Below are 14,966 nucleotides of genomic sequence, written 5' to 3' on the forward strand. Positions count from 1 at the left end.
AGCAGGGCCCACTGATGTCAACACCTGCAGGCGGAGGTGGGCAATGAAGTGAATCGGTCTCGCAGCATGTGAGACCTGGGGCCAAGGTGCTGACCTCCACCAGGCATCGTGCCGCCTGTGTACACTGTCTCTTATTCCTCAGGGCAGGGGGCCATGGTAAATGGCTGTACAGAAGCATGGCAGTGGCTTCTAAATTCAGCCTCCAGTTTGTGATCCCTAAAGAAAAGGGAAAAGTTCTGATCCAGGTCCCTGAAATCAGACTGCTCAGGTTCAAGTCCCCATTTTACTACTTACTGTGTGGTCTTGAGCAAGTTAAACAACATCTCTGAGCCCCAATTTGCTCATCTTTAAGATAGGGACATAATATGACTTACCTTAAAAAATAATATAACTTATACCTTAAAGAGATCTTGTGAGCATAACATGGGAGAATCCATATAAAACACATGGGTATCTGACACATGCTAAGTGTTGGTTATTCTAAGTATTAGTTATTAATGACATGTGGCTAACTAGGCTGTCTCCCGCTGTTCCCTGCTGTGAGGGCACACCACCTCCGGCAGTGCCTTAGGGCTCAACATTGCCCTTGGGCCCCGCCAAGTGGGCATGTGGTGATCAAAGGCCTTGAGTTCTGCTTGATGGGGTCACTGCCCTCCCCGTCTCCCCCTTGTTTTGATTGCGAGTTGCACACAGGTCTTGCCACAGCTTCCTTCTCCATCCTTCTATCCCATGGACAAAACCTTCCCCAATTTCTGCTTGGAGAAAGCCAATCACTTTTCCCCTGCAGGTGTGGCAGCCCCTTCATATCTGGCTTGCATGAGGAAGCCCTAAGATCCATGTTTTCATTTCTCATGGACTGGGGGGGAAGAAGTCAGTGAGCAAGTGACTTGTGTAACCATGGTAGGTGTCTGTGTCCAAGCAGAACCCAGTCTCTGACATCAGGGTTTCCTTGCTTCAGTATCTGAACACCTTTCCTGGGTTGGGGAATCTCCTATCAGAGTCTTGGTGGAGGCAGAGCCCAGCCTTCCTCTAATAAAGTTCAAAAGCCCAAATGCTTGCCCTCCTTGCCCTGAGCTTGGCCAATCAATGTTTGGTTTTTAATTAAGAGCAAGAGATGCAAAAAGGCAGAACAGTGAACTAACCTGCCAATGATTCTGGCAGTGGCCATGTGCTATGTCTGTCGACAGGGGTACTGGTGGCGGAGAATTTATTGAAATGATACTTTATGTAATGAAAAGTTAACCTTCAAAATAAAAACAGAAATGACAGCATTGGACTAGAATAATTGCTTTCAATCCATTTTGTCTGTGACCTCACATGCAGAAATATATTTTCTATTGTGACCCAGTAGACCCATATAAATCTATTTAAACAGATACAAACTAGGACAAAAGTTCCATGAAATAGCATTTACTCTTACTATGAACAATGCATCCTGCTGTTTTCTTTTGTAATCTTTTTTATTTCTAAAGCTGTCCTACCTAATCCTCTGACTTGTTATTATGATTCACTATTAGGTTGCAACACTTATTTTCAAACACTGGAGTCGATGATCACTGGTCTGTGATTCTTTATCTTTATGGAAACCGCCCCTTGCCTTGGGCTTCCCACTTTCCCTGACTCCCTTGATATGTATTGTCTCTTTTGTTCACTGAGCTCAAAAGGATCGCTATTGAATAAATACCTTTATCCATTCGGATTTCTTCTTGGCTTCCCAGTGAGGGGAAAATCATTTTCAAATCAGGAACCCAATGATCGGAATTACATGGAATTACACAATTACATGGAATTACACAAAATAGTGTGTGTTTAATGCTTGGTGTGATGGAAATGGTGTGTGTGTGTGTGTGTGTGTGTGTGTGTGTAGCCCCAAGGGCCTGGAAAACACTCAGTGGCGATCTGTAGATGCTGCTGACCCATGGTTTAGAAAGAAGCCCTATGTCCATCCTTTGAAATGCTCCCAGGTTCTTGCCATCAGGACTCAGTCCTACCCCCACCCCGTGCAGCTCCTGAGAGGAGGCCATACAAACTGTCTTGCTACCTACACTTTCCTAAATATTCAACCAAAAGACAAGTGGTAATTTTTCAATTCTGAACAAGGCTCTCCCATGGCACACAACACCCCATGATTCATCCCAAAAGCATTGAAATTCATTAAGAAAAGAAGCTAGATGCTCTCCTTGCTGTTAGTCTAATTTGAATATTTGTATACATTCACATGTTGTTTTCCAGCAGCTGTAATCCCTGACCACTGTAATTATAAAAAATACATATTTGGTTTTGTTTTACTTTGTTTTGTTTTGAGGGAGAAGGAAGGAGAATGCCACTGTTTTGTTCTGTTACACCACCATGGTATCCAAGTTTGCTGGAAATATGTAGGAAATATGTAGGACAAGATGTGACTTAAATATTTTCCTTTTTGGGTTTGGGGTTTTTTTGTTGTTTTTTTTTTAGATCTGCTGTTAAGTTTATGCAGTCTCTTGACATGAAAACGAAATGAAATGAAGGCCATTCAAATCCATTATCAAGGTAACGGACCACAGCCTGGGATATGGAGTAAAATAAAAATCACAGCGGCCTGTCCCTGCGTTTGGGGCTTCCTCAAAGCCTTGTAATCAGCTCTGCTCAGCTTGTTTTCCTCCTCGGGGAGACCCGAGGCCCCGAGGCCAGCTTAGATCACTGCTCCCAGACTCGGAACTGGCACTGCCCAGCACACAAGTGCGGCTCAGTGTCCACATCAGCACTGAGTGGATGCCCCGTGATGAAGGTGAGAGTGAGCTGCCCCACAGATTCTGGTGTTGAAAACTCTGTAATGGTTCCCCACTGCCTTCAGGATCAAGTTCAGAGGCCTACACCCAATCTCCAAGGCTCCATCTGATGAGGCTTCTGCCCACCTCTTCAGCTTCTTCCCACCACTTTGCTCCTAAAACCCTTGCTTGCCTCATCCATTCTCTGCTGCTGAAGGTCTTTTTAAGCCATGAACACACTCCAAAGACTTTGCACTGTGTTGAAAATAAAATCTAGACTCTTTAGCATGTGCTACATGCCCCTCTATGATCTGGCCCCTGCCTACCTCACTAGTCTCATTTCCTACCGCCTCCCCGTTTCATCACATCTCAGCCACAATGCCCTCCTTTCTGTTTCTTGAGCATAGCTCTTCCTCATGCGATAGCCTTTGTAACCGCTGGTCCCTGAGCCAGGGACGCTATTCCAGGTTTTCCTTCCTTTCCTCCAAGTCTTCACTAGCTGCCCGTGCAGCCAGCCCTAAATAGCCTCCCTATTACAGCACTGTTTGTCATTCCATTCTCCAAAGTGATCAGGTTTGTCTCCCCGAAGAAGTTTATCACCACGAGGGCAGGGAACAGGTCTGTCTTGTTCACCAGTATATTTCCCAGGCCTAGCCTGGTGATGTTAATAAAACCCAGTGAGTGAATGAATATGGGCAGTGGTTTTCAAACTTGAGTAAGCGTCCGAATCACTTGGAGGCTTGTCAAAACAGACTGCTGGCCGGTTCCTCGGAGTTCCTGATTTGGTAGGTCTGAGTTGAGGCCCATAAATTTGAATTTCTTCCATCTTCTCAAGTGAAGCTGCTCTTGCTGGTTTGGGGATCGCATTTTGAGAAAATGCTGGTCCCAGCCATAGCAAGTGCTTGAGTTGTGGGCTTAGATAAATTTGATATTTCCATGCCTTTGTTCCCTGTCTTCTCTTCCTGGAAATCTGTTTCCTTTATTCCTGCTTCAAGCCTCAGGCTGGGCCTCACTTCCTCCAGGAGGTCTTCTCCAGGATTAGTGCCCAAATCTATGTCCTCCAGCACTTGGTGAAAAGCAGGCCGCCCAACCTTATCGCACTGCATGTGTTCCCCCTGCACAGGGTAACCGCGTCTTCCCAGACCGCGAGTCTCCCAGGCCCGCTTTAGGCACGCGTGTGTTCCCGCTGGACGCTCAGGCATGTTCCCTCCCAGCCCCACGCAGGCACGTGCTGCCTCTGGAAATGAAGTCAGGGATGACCTCTCTGCAGTCCTGGACTCTGAGCTCCTTCCCAGTCCTCCTTGCACCTTCTCCTCTTACCAAACAGGCTTCTCCCGGGTCTCCAACGTTTAACTTCTCTAGCTTGTGCTCAAACCTAACTGTTCCATTTATTTGGTTGGCCTTCATCTACTCTAATGACCTGTGGAGGGGGCCAGGTTAGTGCCCAAATCTATGCCCTCCAGCATCTATTTCTTAAGGCAGAGCAATAAATGTTAAAATTGGTTTGAGGGCAAAAAAAGAGAGAGGTTTCTTAATGGCTTTTCAAATTCCAATTTACCATCCGGAATGCTGCTCTTTGAAGTGACCCGCATTTTTTCTAATAATTTAGAGAAACCTCAGTGCTGCTCCCTTGCCTACTGCAAAGTCCACAGGAGGGCAGAAGGGTTGAGAGCTCCTGGAGGTCTCAGGCTCAGGGTGTCCCTGGGTCCGAGGCGGGCTCACTTTGGGAGAAACTCACCTTGCTGTGGTGTTGGAGCTGCACCCAGCCTCCATAGCCGAATCTCTGCAGGGGGAGAGGCACAGTTAGACGGAAAGAGCAAAGCAGACAGGACTGCAATAAAGGGCATTTCTGAGGCAAAGAATCCTGAGCTCCATCCTTTCAAGTACCACCTTCCCATCTTCCCCTCATATCCATGCACCACTTATTCAACATTTATATTTAAATCAATTTATTTTCTTTCCTTAAATGCATTTATTCAGGAATAAAATTCTATATCATAAAAGTGCTAGTTTTACCTTTTATCCTCATGCAGGTTGCAATTTTAAAATGAGGATTTATGTTAAAAAATATTTGTTTCTGTACCAATTAAACTATTTCACCCACCAGGAGAACATATAAGAACCACTCTTTAGGAAATTCCATATTGGAACACTGCTTTTCAAACTGTGTTATGACCCATGAAATCAATTTAGTGAACAGTGAGTGACCCAGATGTTCTAAAAATACCAAACAGTGTATGTAGCAGATGGTGTTGGTGTTCCACCCCTATTCCTTCCCCTTAACACTTCTGTTCACACCAGCCCTTTTGCCACTGAAGCCAACGTTGGTCAGGCCCTTCTAGTACTAGTAAACTAGTGTCCCATTCCCCTCAGCAGTCCTCACTCAATGACTAAGGATGCTCCTCTATGAATACACTGAATACACTAGGTCAAAGGTCTGACTGGGGTGAAGTATACATTCTACACTTTCTTTGGATGCCTTGCTTTCCCTGTCTCTCTTCCTCATTCTACTGGTGTTTTCTAAGGTCACCTCCACAGTAAACTAGCATTTGAATCTTTATCTCAGGGTCTGGTTCTTGGAAAACCCAAGCCAAGATAATAGAGGAATGGAATGGAATGGAATGGAGTGGAGTGGAGTGGACTGGACTGGACTGGAATGGAATGAAGTGGCATGGAGTGGAGTGGAGTGGAGTGGAGTGGAATGGAGTGGAGTGGAGTGGAATGGAGTGGAGTGGAGGGGAATGGAGTGGAGTGGAGTGGAATGGAGTGGAGTTGAGTGGAGTTGAGTGGAATGGAGTGGAGTGGAGTGGAGGGGAATGGAATGGAGTGGAGTGGAATGGAGTGGAGTTGAGTGGAATGGAGTGGAGTGGAGGGGAATGGAGTGGAGTGGAGTGTAATGGAGTGGAGTGGAGTGGAATGGAGTGGAGTGGAGTGTAATGGAGTGGAGTGGAGTGGAATGGAGTGGAGTGGAGGGGAATGGAGTGGAGTGGAGTGGAATGGAGTGGAGTGGAGGGGAATGGAGTGGAGTGGAGGGGAATGGGGAGTGGAGGGGAATGGATGGAGTGGAATGGAGTGGAGTGGAGGGGATGGAGTGGAGTGGAGGGGAATGGAGTGGAGTTGAGTGGAGTGGAGTGGAGTGGAGGGGAATGGAGTGGAGTGGAGTGGAATGGAGTGGAGTGGAGTGGAATGGAGTGGAGTGGAGGGGAATGGAGTGGAGTGGAGTGGAATGGAGTGGAGTGGAGTGGAGTGGAATGGAGTGGAGTGGAGGGGAATGGAATGGAGTGGCGTGGAATGGAGTGGAGTTGAGTGGAATGGAGTGGAGTGGAGTGGAGTGGAGTGGAGTGGAATGGAGTGGAGGGGAATGGAGTGGAGTGGAATGGAATGGAGTGGAGGGGAATGGAGTGGAGTTGAGTGGAGTTGCGTGGAATGGAGTGGAGTGGAGTGGAGTGGAGTGGAGTGGAGGGGAATGGAATGGAGTGGAGTGGAGTGGAATGGAGTGGAGTGGAGTGGAGTGGAATGGAGTGGAGTAGAATGGAATGGAATGGAATGGAGTGGAGTGGAGTGGAGTGGAATGGAGTGGAGGGGAATGGAGTGGAGTGGAATGGAATGGAGTGGAGGGGAATGGAGTGGAGTTGAGTGGAGTTGAGTGGAATGGAGTGGAGTGGAGTGGAGTGGAGGGGAATGGAATGGAGTGGAGGGGAATGGAATGGAGTGGAGTGGAGTGGAATGGAGTGGAGTGGAGTGGAGGGGAATGGAATGGAGTGGAGTGGAGTGGAATGGAGTGGAGTGGAGGGGAATGGAATGGAATGGAGTGGAGGGGAATGGAGTGGAGTTGAGTGGAGTTGAGTGGAATGGAGTGGAGTGGAGTGGAGTGGAGGGGAATGGAATGGAGTGGAGTGGAGTGGAATGAGTGGAGTGGAGGGGATGGAGTGGAGTGGAGTGGAGTGGAATGGAGTCGAGTTGAGTGGAGTGGAGTGGAGTGGAGTGGAGGGGAATGGAATGGAGTGGAGTGGAGTGGAGGGGAATGGAGTCGAGTTGAGTGGAGTGGAGTGGAGTGGAGTGGAGGGGAATGGAATGGAGTGGAGTGGAGTGGAGGGGAATGGAGTCGAGTTGAGTGGAGTGGAGTGGAGTGGAGTGGAGTGGAATGGAATGGAGTGGAGTGGAGTGGAGGGGAATGGAGTCGAGTTGAGTGGAGTGGAGTGGAGTGGAGTGGAGGGGAATGGAATGGAGTGGAGTGGAGTGGACTGGAGTGGACTGGAGTGGAATAGATTGATCAGAATGCCTCCCATGTGTAATTTTTCATTTCATGAAACTCTTGTTTCCATTATATATGTGGTTGTTTGTGCCGAGTCACAATATGAAATATATTTCTCCTTGACAGTTATGACTAAAAAATTTTGTAAGTCTCTGCCTAAGAACATAGGCTTATGTGACTCATGTAACTATAGGTTTTTAAATCTCATTTGTTCATTCATTCATTCACTCTTCATTCATTCATTTCACAAACCCTCATGGAATCCCACCCATGACTGGCCTTACTAGGGCAGAGAAAATAAAAGTGAAGAACAGTTCCAGCCTGTGTGGAGCACAGTCCCAGCTTATGTGGAGCACAGTCTTGAGAGGGTGGGGCTGGGTTGGGCAAGTACTTGAAAAGCCATAATCACATGTGAGATGTGCTGTGATTGAGTGATGCACAAATTCTCTGGGAGCCTGGAGGAGGGTTCTGACCCACAACTTGGGTCAGGTGGTGCCAGCGAATGGAGATTGAAAAGGTCGTTTGGGGTCAGGTTGGAGAGGAACTTCCAGAGGTCAACATTTCCATGCTCCAAAGCAGTGGCTCTCAAATTGTGATGTAAGAGGGGAGGGTATGGCGGCCAGAGACAGTGATGTGAAGAGCTCCTCAACAGCTCCAGGCATCAGTGATGGGTAGATGAGAAGCTGAAGGTGAGTACAACTTCTCACGTGTTTTGGTTGGAGGAGACCAGCTAACAGTGGTTGGTTCTTATGTCATGATAGCGAGTTTGTCTTGAGGAAGTCAGGGCTTGGCAGATCCCTCGTCCTAGCTCTGCTCTCCCCTCCAGACTGAGAGGGGAAATCTGGGCCTGCAGCACAGGAGTGTTTGTGCGGCTGTGACTTCGGTCGGCTCCAAAAGACTTAAGATTTGGGTCAATTTTATACCACCTGTATTCTACCTGCGACTAAGTTTTGTTCTTGGGTTACAGCTCCAAATAATCATTTTAGCCCTGGCTGGCATTGCTTAGTGGTTAGTGCATCAGTCTAGGGACTGAAGGGTCTCGGGGCTTCGATTCCCAGTCAAGGGCATGTACCTGGTTTGCAGGTTCAATCCCTGGCCCTGGTAGGGGTGCATGCTCAAGGCAACCAATCGAGGAACTTCCAGTGGTCAACATTTGCTGTGTCTTTCTCACATCACTGTTTCTCTCCCTTCCATCCTCCTTGTTCTTCCCTCCCTTAAAAAGAACTCTTTCTCTTTAAAAATGGAACAATGGAAAAATACTTTCAGGTGAGGATTAAAAAACAAACAAACAAAAATAACCCCACAAAAAACAAATAATCAACTTAGCTCTGGATCTACCTGCTTCTCCCCAAGGGATGTCAGAGGACCTGGCTCAGTGGGTGGGGCACGCAAGGGAAATTGTGGACCAGGGGCCCACGTTCCTCCTCCCTGTACCCAGTTTCTCTATTGCCTGTGTCCCCACACTCTCCTCCCTTCATGCATTCAATACCTTTGTGCTCCCCCACTCTCTGCCCCTAGATCAAGCTGTGCAGAGATAAAGTATGCTGGAGGAGGGGCTAGAATATTGCTTCCTTCAGTTACACTTCAGAATGAACTCTCAAACTAGAAATCTGCCATTGAAATCTTACTTTAATGTAGAAAAAAAGTTTTTATTTTTCTTCTTTCCCTCCCTCCCTCTTTGTCTTTCATTCCTTCCTAGCTCTCTTTCTTACTTTTTCTGAATTCCCTTTGGAACTTTAACCCATGCATAAATTAGCAGGTTACAAAGTACCCCATCTGCGGAAGGGCAGAGAGGCAGAGGGAGGCAGAACAGAGGGCTCTTGTCACACACAACAAACCACTTAGAAGATACTTGACTTTGTTGGAGTAACTTAACATCTCGAAGTCACCGCTTCCTTATGTGTAATTGAGTTTAACAAATAACCTCAGCTGTGACATAGGGTTTAGTGGGGATTAATGAGATAATTCATAGAAAAGTATTGACACCAGACCTGGTTTATAGAAGGGCTCTCCTGGGTGCTAACAGTGATGATGGCGGTGGTGGATATGGTGGCGACAACAGTGGTGATGGTGATGGTGGAGGTTTTGGTGGGGATAATAGTGGCGGTAGTGGCAATGGTGGAGGTTGTGAGTGGGTAGTGGTGATGGTTGTGGTAATGAGTCTGGTGGCAGTGGTGGTACCAGTGATGGTAATGGTAGTGGTGGCAGGCAGTGATGGCAGTGGGGTGGCACAGTGGTGACAGTCTATTCTATCCTTAGGTGGTAAAATAAGGCACACTCTAGGATCAGACATGAAGAAGAAGCACTGTGAAGGAAGGAGCCCTTTGTTATTGTGTTCCTCCCTCCCCTTTCTTGCAAAGCACAACATGTGAATACTTTGTGCTTCTTCTAGGCCCCTTGCAAATACCTAACATATTGGGTCAACTTAATTCTGCTCCAAGTCTGGGATTTAGCCCCCCAGCTCTTATCCTAGGTTGAAACAAGCCTGAGGTTGGAAAATGATGACCCGGTGGTAACTTTGGTCCAAGCACTTGTCAGAAGGCATTTACAGTCTGAAGCTATTTGGCTGACAAGGACCAATGTCCCATAGGAATTTATGGGCATGAAAAATACATAACAAATTTAAAAATTCAAGGGCATTCATTTCTCTATATAAAAGATGTGCTTCTGAATTGGGAACATATGAATCAGGTTGAGGAACTGAATGACATTTTTAATGTCTTGGGCATCTCACACTTTCATAAGGTAAATGATGCACCTCCAGGGTGATGAAACCAAATATCTATTTCTTCACAGCGGTTGTTCAGAAGTTGAACTATGTCTGGGATTTTGTCTCCTAAAATCTTAGGGTAATCAAGTGTAATTAAGTTATTGCTAATGAAAGAAGATGTACATATATGTTTTTTACTAAAGGCCAGAATTTTTCGACTCCATTTAAAATTAGAAGAATCTTTGCAAGCCCTACTGTTGGACACATCATTGGTGGTCAGTAGAGTCTTGCTGAAGGAAAAAGCCAAAACCTTATTATCGTCATTGTCTTTATGAATAATCTCATGTGGATAACCAGAAACCACTTCCACCGTGATTTCTTAGCCACCATGCTCCTATTTGTGACAGAGAGTGTGGGTACTGATTCATTAGAAACAATTTAATCAAGTGCCCTCTGATTCTGCTCTCTTTTTGCCTCACAGATCTTAATTTTAACTCTGACATATTAGCAAGTGAAAATGAAAAGCTTTCTCAAATCCTAGTCTTTTGTAATAATTAGTTAATCATCAAGCCGGCATGTTGATTCTGCTTTTCTGTTTCTTTGTTGCATAAGGAGAGCAAGGTTTTTGAGGTGTGTCTATTAATATTTAATTTTTTAAAAGTTCAGGTTTGAAAAGAGATGTTCGTTCTTCCAAACAGGCTTCATTCTCTAACATAAAACTAGTGCTGGTTTATTCTCTTCATTCTTTTATTGGAAAGTTTGAAAAAATGGTGAGAAAAGATCAGAGATGGCTGCTTTGAAATATTTTGCCCCCTAAGAAACAAATGGGGCCAGTTAGCCTGGAGGTCAAATCACCCCTGGTATTACCGACAACAATCAAGGCTTAACTACAAGACTGAGCACAAAGACCACTAGGGGGTGCACCAAGAAAAGATATAAAAATGCGGAGACAAAGAAACAGGACGCAAATGTCAGAAATGGAAGATATAGAGCTCAAAACCACACTTTTAAGGTCTCTCAAGAACTGTCTAGAAGCTGCCGATAAACTTAGTAAGGCCCTCGAAAAGACTGGTGAGACCGCCGATAAATGTAGTGAGATCCTCAAGAAATCTAATGAGACCCTCGATGTCGTGATAAAGAACCAACTAGAAATTAAGCATACACTGACTGAAATAAAGAATATTATACAGACACCCAACAGCAGACCAGAGGAGCGCAAGAATCAAGTCAAAGATTCGAAACGCGAAGAAGCAAAAAACACCCAACCAGAAAAGCAAAATGAAAAAAGAATCCGAAAATACGAAGATAGTGTAAGGAGCCTCTGGGACAGCTTCAAGCGTACCAACATCAGAATTATAGGGGTGCCAGAGGATGAGAGAGAGCAAGATATTGAAAACCTATTTGAAGAAATAATGACAGAAAACTTCCCCCACCTGGTGAAAGAAATAGACTTACAGGTCCAGGAAGCACAGAGAACCCCAAACAAAAGGAATCCAAAGAGGACCACACCAAGACACATCATAATTAAAATGCCAAGAGCAAAAGACAAAGAAAGAATCTTAAAAGCAGCAAGAGAAAGAAACGCAGTTACCTACAAGGGAATACCCATACGACTGTCAGCTGATTTCTCAACAGAAACTTTGCAGGCCAGAAGGGAATGGCAAGAAATATTCAAAGTGATGAATACCAAGAACCTACAACCAAGATTACTTTATCCAGCAAAGCTATCATTCAGAACGGAAGGTCAGATAAAGAGCTTCACAGATAAGGAAAAGCTAAAGGAGTTCATCACCACCAAACCAGGATTATATGAAATGCTGAAAGGTATCCTTTAAGAAGAGGAAGAAGAAGAAAAAGGTAAAGATACAAATTATGAACAACAAACATGCATCTATCAACAAGTGAATCTAAGAATCAAGTGAATAAATAATCTGGTGATTATAATAGAATCAGGGACATAGAAAGGGAATGGACTGACTATTCTTGGGGGGGAAAGGGGTGTGGGAGATGCGGAAAGAGACTGGACAAAAATCGTGCATCTATGGAAGAGGACAGTGGGTGGGGAGTGAGGGCGGATGGTGGGGTGGGAACTGGGAGGAGGGGAGTTATGGGGGGGAAAAAAGAGGAACAAATGTAATAATCTGAACAATAAAGATTTAATTAAAAAAAAAAAGAAACAAATGGAAGGCAAAGGAAAATCTGCTGGAACTGTTGAACTATATGAACACCAAAGAAGACTGCTCTTAACCACTGTCACTTCAATGCTCACTCTGACCACATAGTTTGAAAATGCGGAGAGAGGGAGATGGGTCCCAGCACCATTTCATGTATTTTTATTTATCTCACTCCTCCCAATTCGAAAACACAGAACCGTTTTCTGCTCATTGTTTTGTCACTGGCTTGCCTGCACTCAAATGCAAAACTCTACCATATAACAGATCTGGTTGCTTGACATGCAGGTTGGAAGCCAGGTTCCAATACCCCATGATGAACCCTAGGTGGGTTTGGGGTGTGTTTGGTAGCGGGCTGGTGTCGAGGGAGGCACTTGGGGTGGGGGCGGCAAAAGGAAGCAGGGACATCCCTTATAGCAGTGCCGTTCTCCTGGGCCAGCTCTCTCAGCTGGGTGTGGTGGTGGTAGTGGGGAGGGGCCGCCATGATCCCACATAGCTCTGGGATTCTAAGCTCATTTCTGAGTCTCCTGGACTTTATTAATCCAGCAGCGTTAATAATATAAATCCTATAAATTTTGCAGTTAGCAAAATTTTATGTGGATCAAATTACATATTGCTCCCTGGAAGTATAGGAGTATTATGATTATTATTACTACTACTATCATCATCATCATCATCATCATCATCATCATCATCATCATTATTATCATTATCATCATGTGTATCTGTTATCTGCTTGCAGCTTGTGAGACTGCTAGATGGAAGCCTGGTTTATCAGGACAAAATGCCCCTCCCTCTTGGAGGCAACAGCTAGGAGATAGGAAGGGGAGGTGGGCTAAAGAGCCCGGAGAATAGATGTTTGCCGAGTCTCCAGGCACACATTTATGGCTATAGCCTCCATGCTCTGCATCCCTCAGCTTCCTAAGGAGTTTTCACAATACCTTTAGGGCCCTGCATTAGGTGGCACTTAGAAGGGATCAGCTCTTGGTGACCAGTTCTCTGCTCACACTAGAGGCAGGCTTCTGGGTGGGAGACAAGTCCTGGGAGGCAGGTTGTGGCACAGGATACAGTCCCCCCCCCCCCCCCCCCCGCCCTTAGCAGAGGAGGAACCCTTTTAGGCTGCGCTGGGTCATCATCACAAACATTGTGAAGTTGTGTTTACGCTTTAATAAAATATGGCGAGGAAAACAGCATTCAGAACAGCAAGTTCCCAGGTAGGCACTCAGACTCCTTTTGGAGGGGTGAGTTTGATGGGGTTAGCTTTTTTTCAATCCTCAATGCCTACCACCCATCTTACCTAAAATACCAATGAACAAAGAAACACTTAAGGTTAACATTCTTCCAGGAGTCAACGGTGAGAAGAAAATTGTGTCCGCTACTTGCACAATGCGCCACTATTTGATCAGAGGTTAGGTTAATCCATTTTTCCTCACTTGGGATAAAAAGGTGAAACATTATCAGTGGTGTGAAAGTTCTAGAGAAGGCTTAAGATTGGGTAAAATCTGATAATTAGCCTGAACAAAACTCAAGCCAATTTTAGATTTCTTTCATGTCTCCCACCTTCCTAGTGGTTTTATTCAGTTACAGTTATTCATTCAAAAGTTTTTAATGCCAAGAGGAAATAGCCATCTTTGGAGAAGCACAGAGCAGAGTCTTTAGAGACTCTCATTGTTCGAAGGCCTCATGTCATTTCCTCTGGGGTTTTTGATGTTCCTTCTCTCTTGTTCATAACGAGGATTTACAGCTTAAAGAACATCAAAAAGGAAAGATTTCAGGCAGCACCCTAAAATAGACTATAAAAAAAATCCATAAGTTATATCTTGGTGCTTCTAAATCTTATTTTAAACATTTTGGAAAGGAGATCTGCTGGAGAAATCCCGGAAGCCTGTCACATTCCATTTTTTAATAGTCTCTTACTTGAAACTGTAACTTTCAATTCTGTAGTTGGCATGCATCTTCCCTTCCCAGCAGCTGAATATGTTATTCAAATGGAAGTGAAACTGCCTGACTTAAATTGTCCAGAGCTTTTAAAGAATGCTTCATTTAAGGGGGGAAAGGAATTTTGAGAGAGACGTTTTTGATCAATGTTCTTTCAAAATTAATATAAAAGTTATTTTTTAAAACTAAGAAATCAGAGCTACGAAATAATTTTAAAGCATTCCTAAAGCAGAGAAACTTAACATCTAATTCCTCCAAGAAAAGCTAGGTTTATAATAGAGGCATTGAGAAACCCTGGAGAAATTCCAAAAATAATTCAGCAAATTAGTCACCATTACCTTTTTTAGATCTGGCCATTCTTTTGGTAGAATATGATTATGGATGTCAATTTTCATCTCCACAGGATCAGAGGAGAAGCGTGTAAAGAAAGAAGTTTTGATATCAAGAGATGAACACCATGGAGTTAATTGATTTACTTTGCCCCTTTACAGCTATCTTTAGGCCCTGGCCAGCAGGCCTGCTCAGCCAGGTCTGGGTTCACTGGACCTGCCTTATTAAAGTTCAAAGTTCTGTTTGTCCACTTAGCTTTTGGTCAATAATTCTTTGGTAGCCAGGCTGTGTAGCACAAAATTATTTTTAAAAAGGACTGTACTAAACCTATGAATACAGCAGGTCCAAAATGGACTAATCTTTGTTTTTAAATATTTCAATTTTATCAACATATACACAGTAAAAAATCACGTAGCACCTGGTTAAAAGAAAAAGAAGAAATAGTTTTCGTTGGGAATTTCTTTGAGAAGTACTGGTCAAAGGCCTACTGAAATTTTTAGTTAAGGTACCAGGTTGGTAATGCTCAAGTACTCCCTCCCCATCAATACCCAGAAAAATAAAATGCAAATACTTTCTGGAGAAAATAATTCCAACTGATTCCCTCAGTATGCCACAGACTAAGGTCAACAAAATATTGACTCATAATAAAAAATTCTACACACATGAGGAAAAAAGCCATCATGAGTGAGTGTCCACAGAATAATAATAGATATAAACCTCCAAGTACATATATATTGGAGATATTAAACAGAATATACATTTATTATATATATATTTAAAATAAAAGTTTAAAAATCAACCAAGAGACTATCAAC

General features: G+C 44.4%; 1 protein-coding gene across 1 annotated transcript in view; it reads right to left on the reverse strand.

Moving 5' to 3' along the window:
- ACMSD (aminocarboxymuconate semialdehyde decarboxylase) overlaps positions 1-14,327 on the reverse strand; it is a 55,485-nt gene extending 41,158 nt beyond the window's left edge. Inside the window, exons 1-2 of the mRNA XM_036320575.1 lie at positions 14,160-14,327; positions 4,486-4,530 (exon numbers count right to left, since the gene is read on the reverse strand). Of these exons, the coding sequence (XP_036176468.1) occupies positions 4,486-4,530; positions 14,160-14,216 (102 nt within the window). The 5' untranslated portion in view covers positions 14,217-14,327. The remainder of the gene's footprint in view (positions 1-4,485; positions 4,531-14,159) is intronic.
- Between the last annotated feature and the right edge of the window lie 639 nt (positions 14,328-14,966).

Source organism: Myotis myotis, unplaced genomic scaffold, assembly GCF_014108235.1.
Source record: "Myotis myotis isolate mMyoMyo1 unplaced genomic scaffold, mMyoMyo1.p scaffold_m19_p_8, whole genome shotgun sequence".
NCBI lineage: Eukaryota > Metazoa > Chordata > Mammalia > Chiroptera > Vespertilionidae > Myotis > Myotis myotis.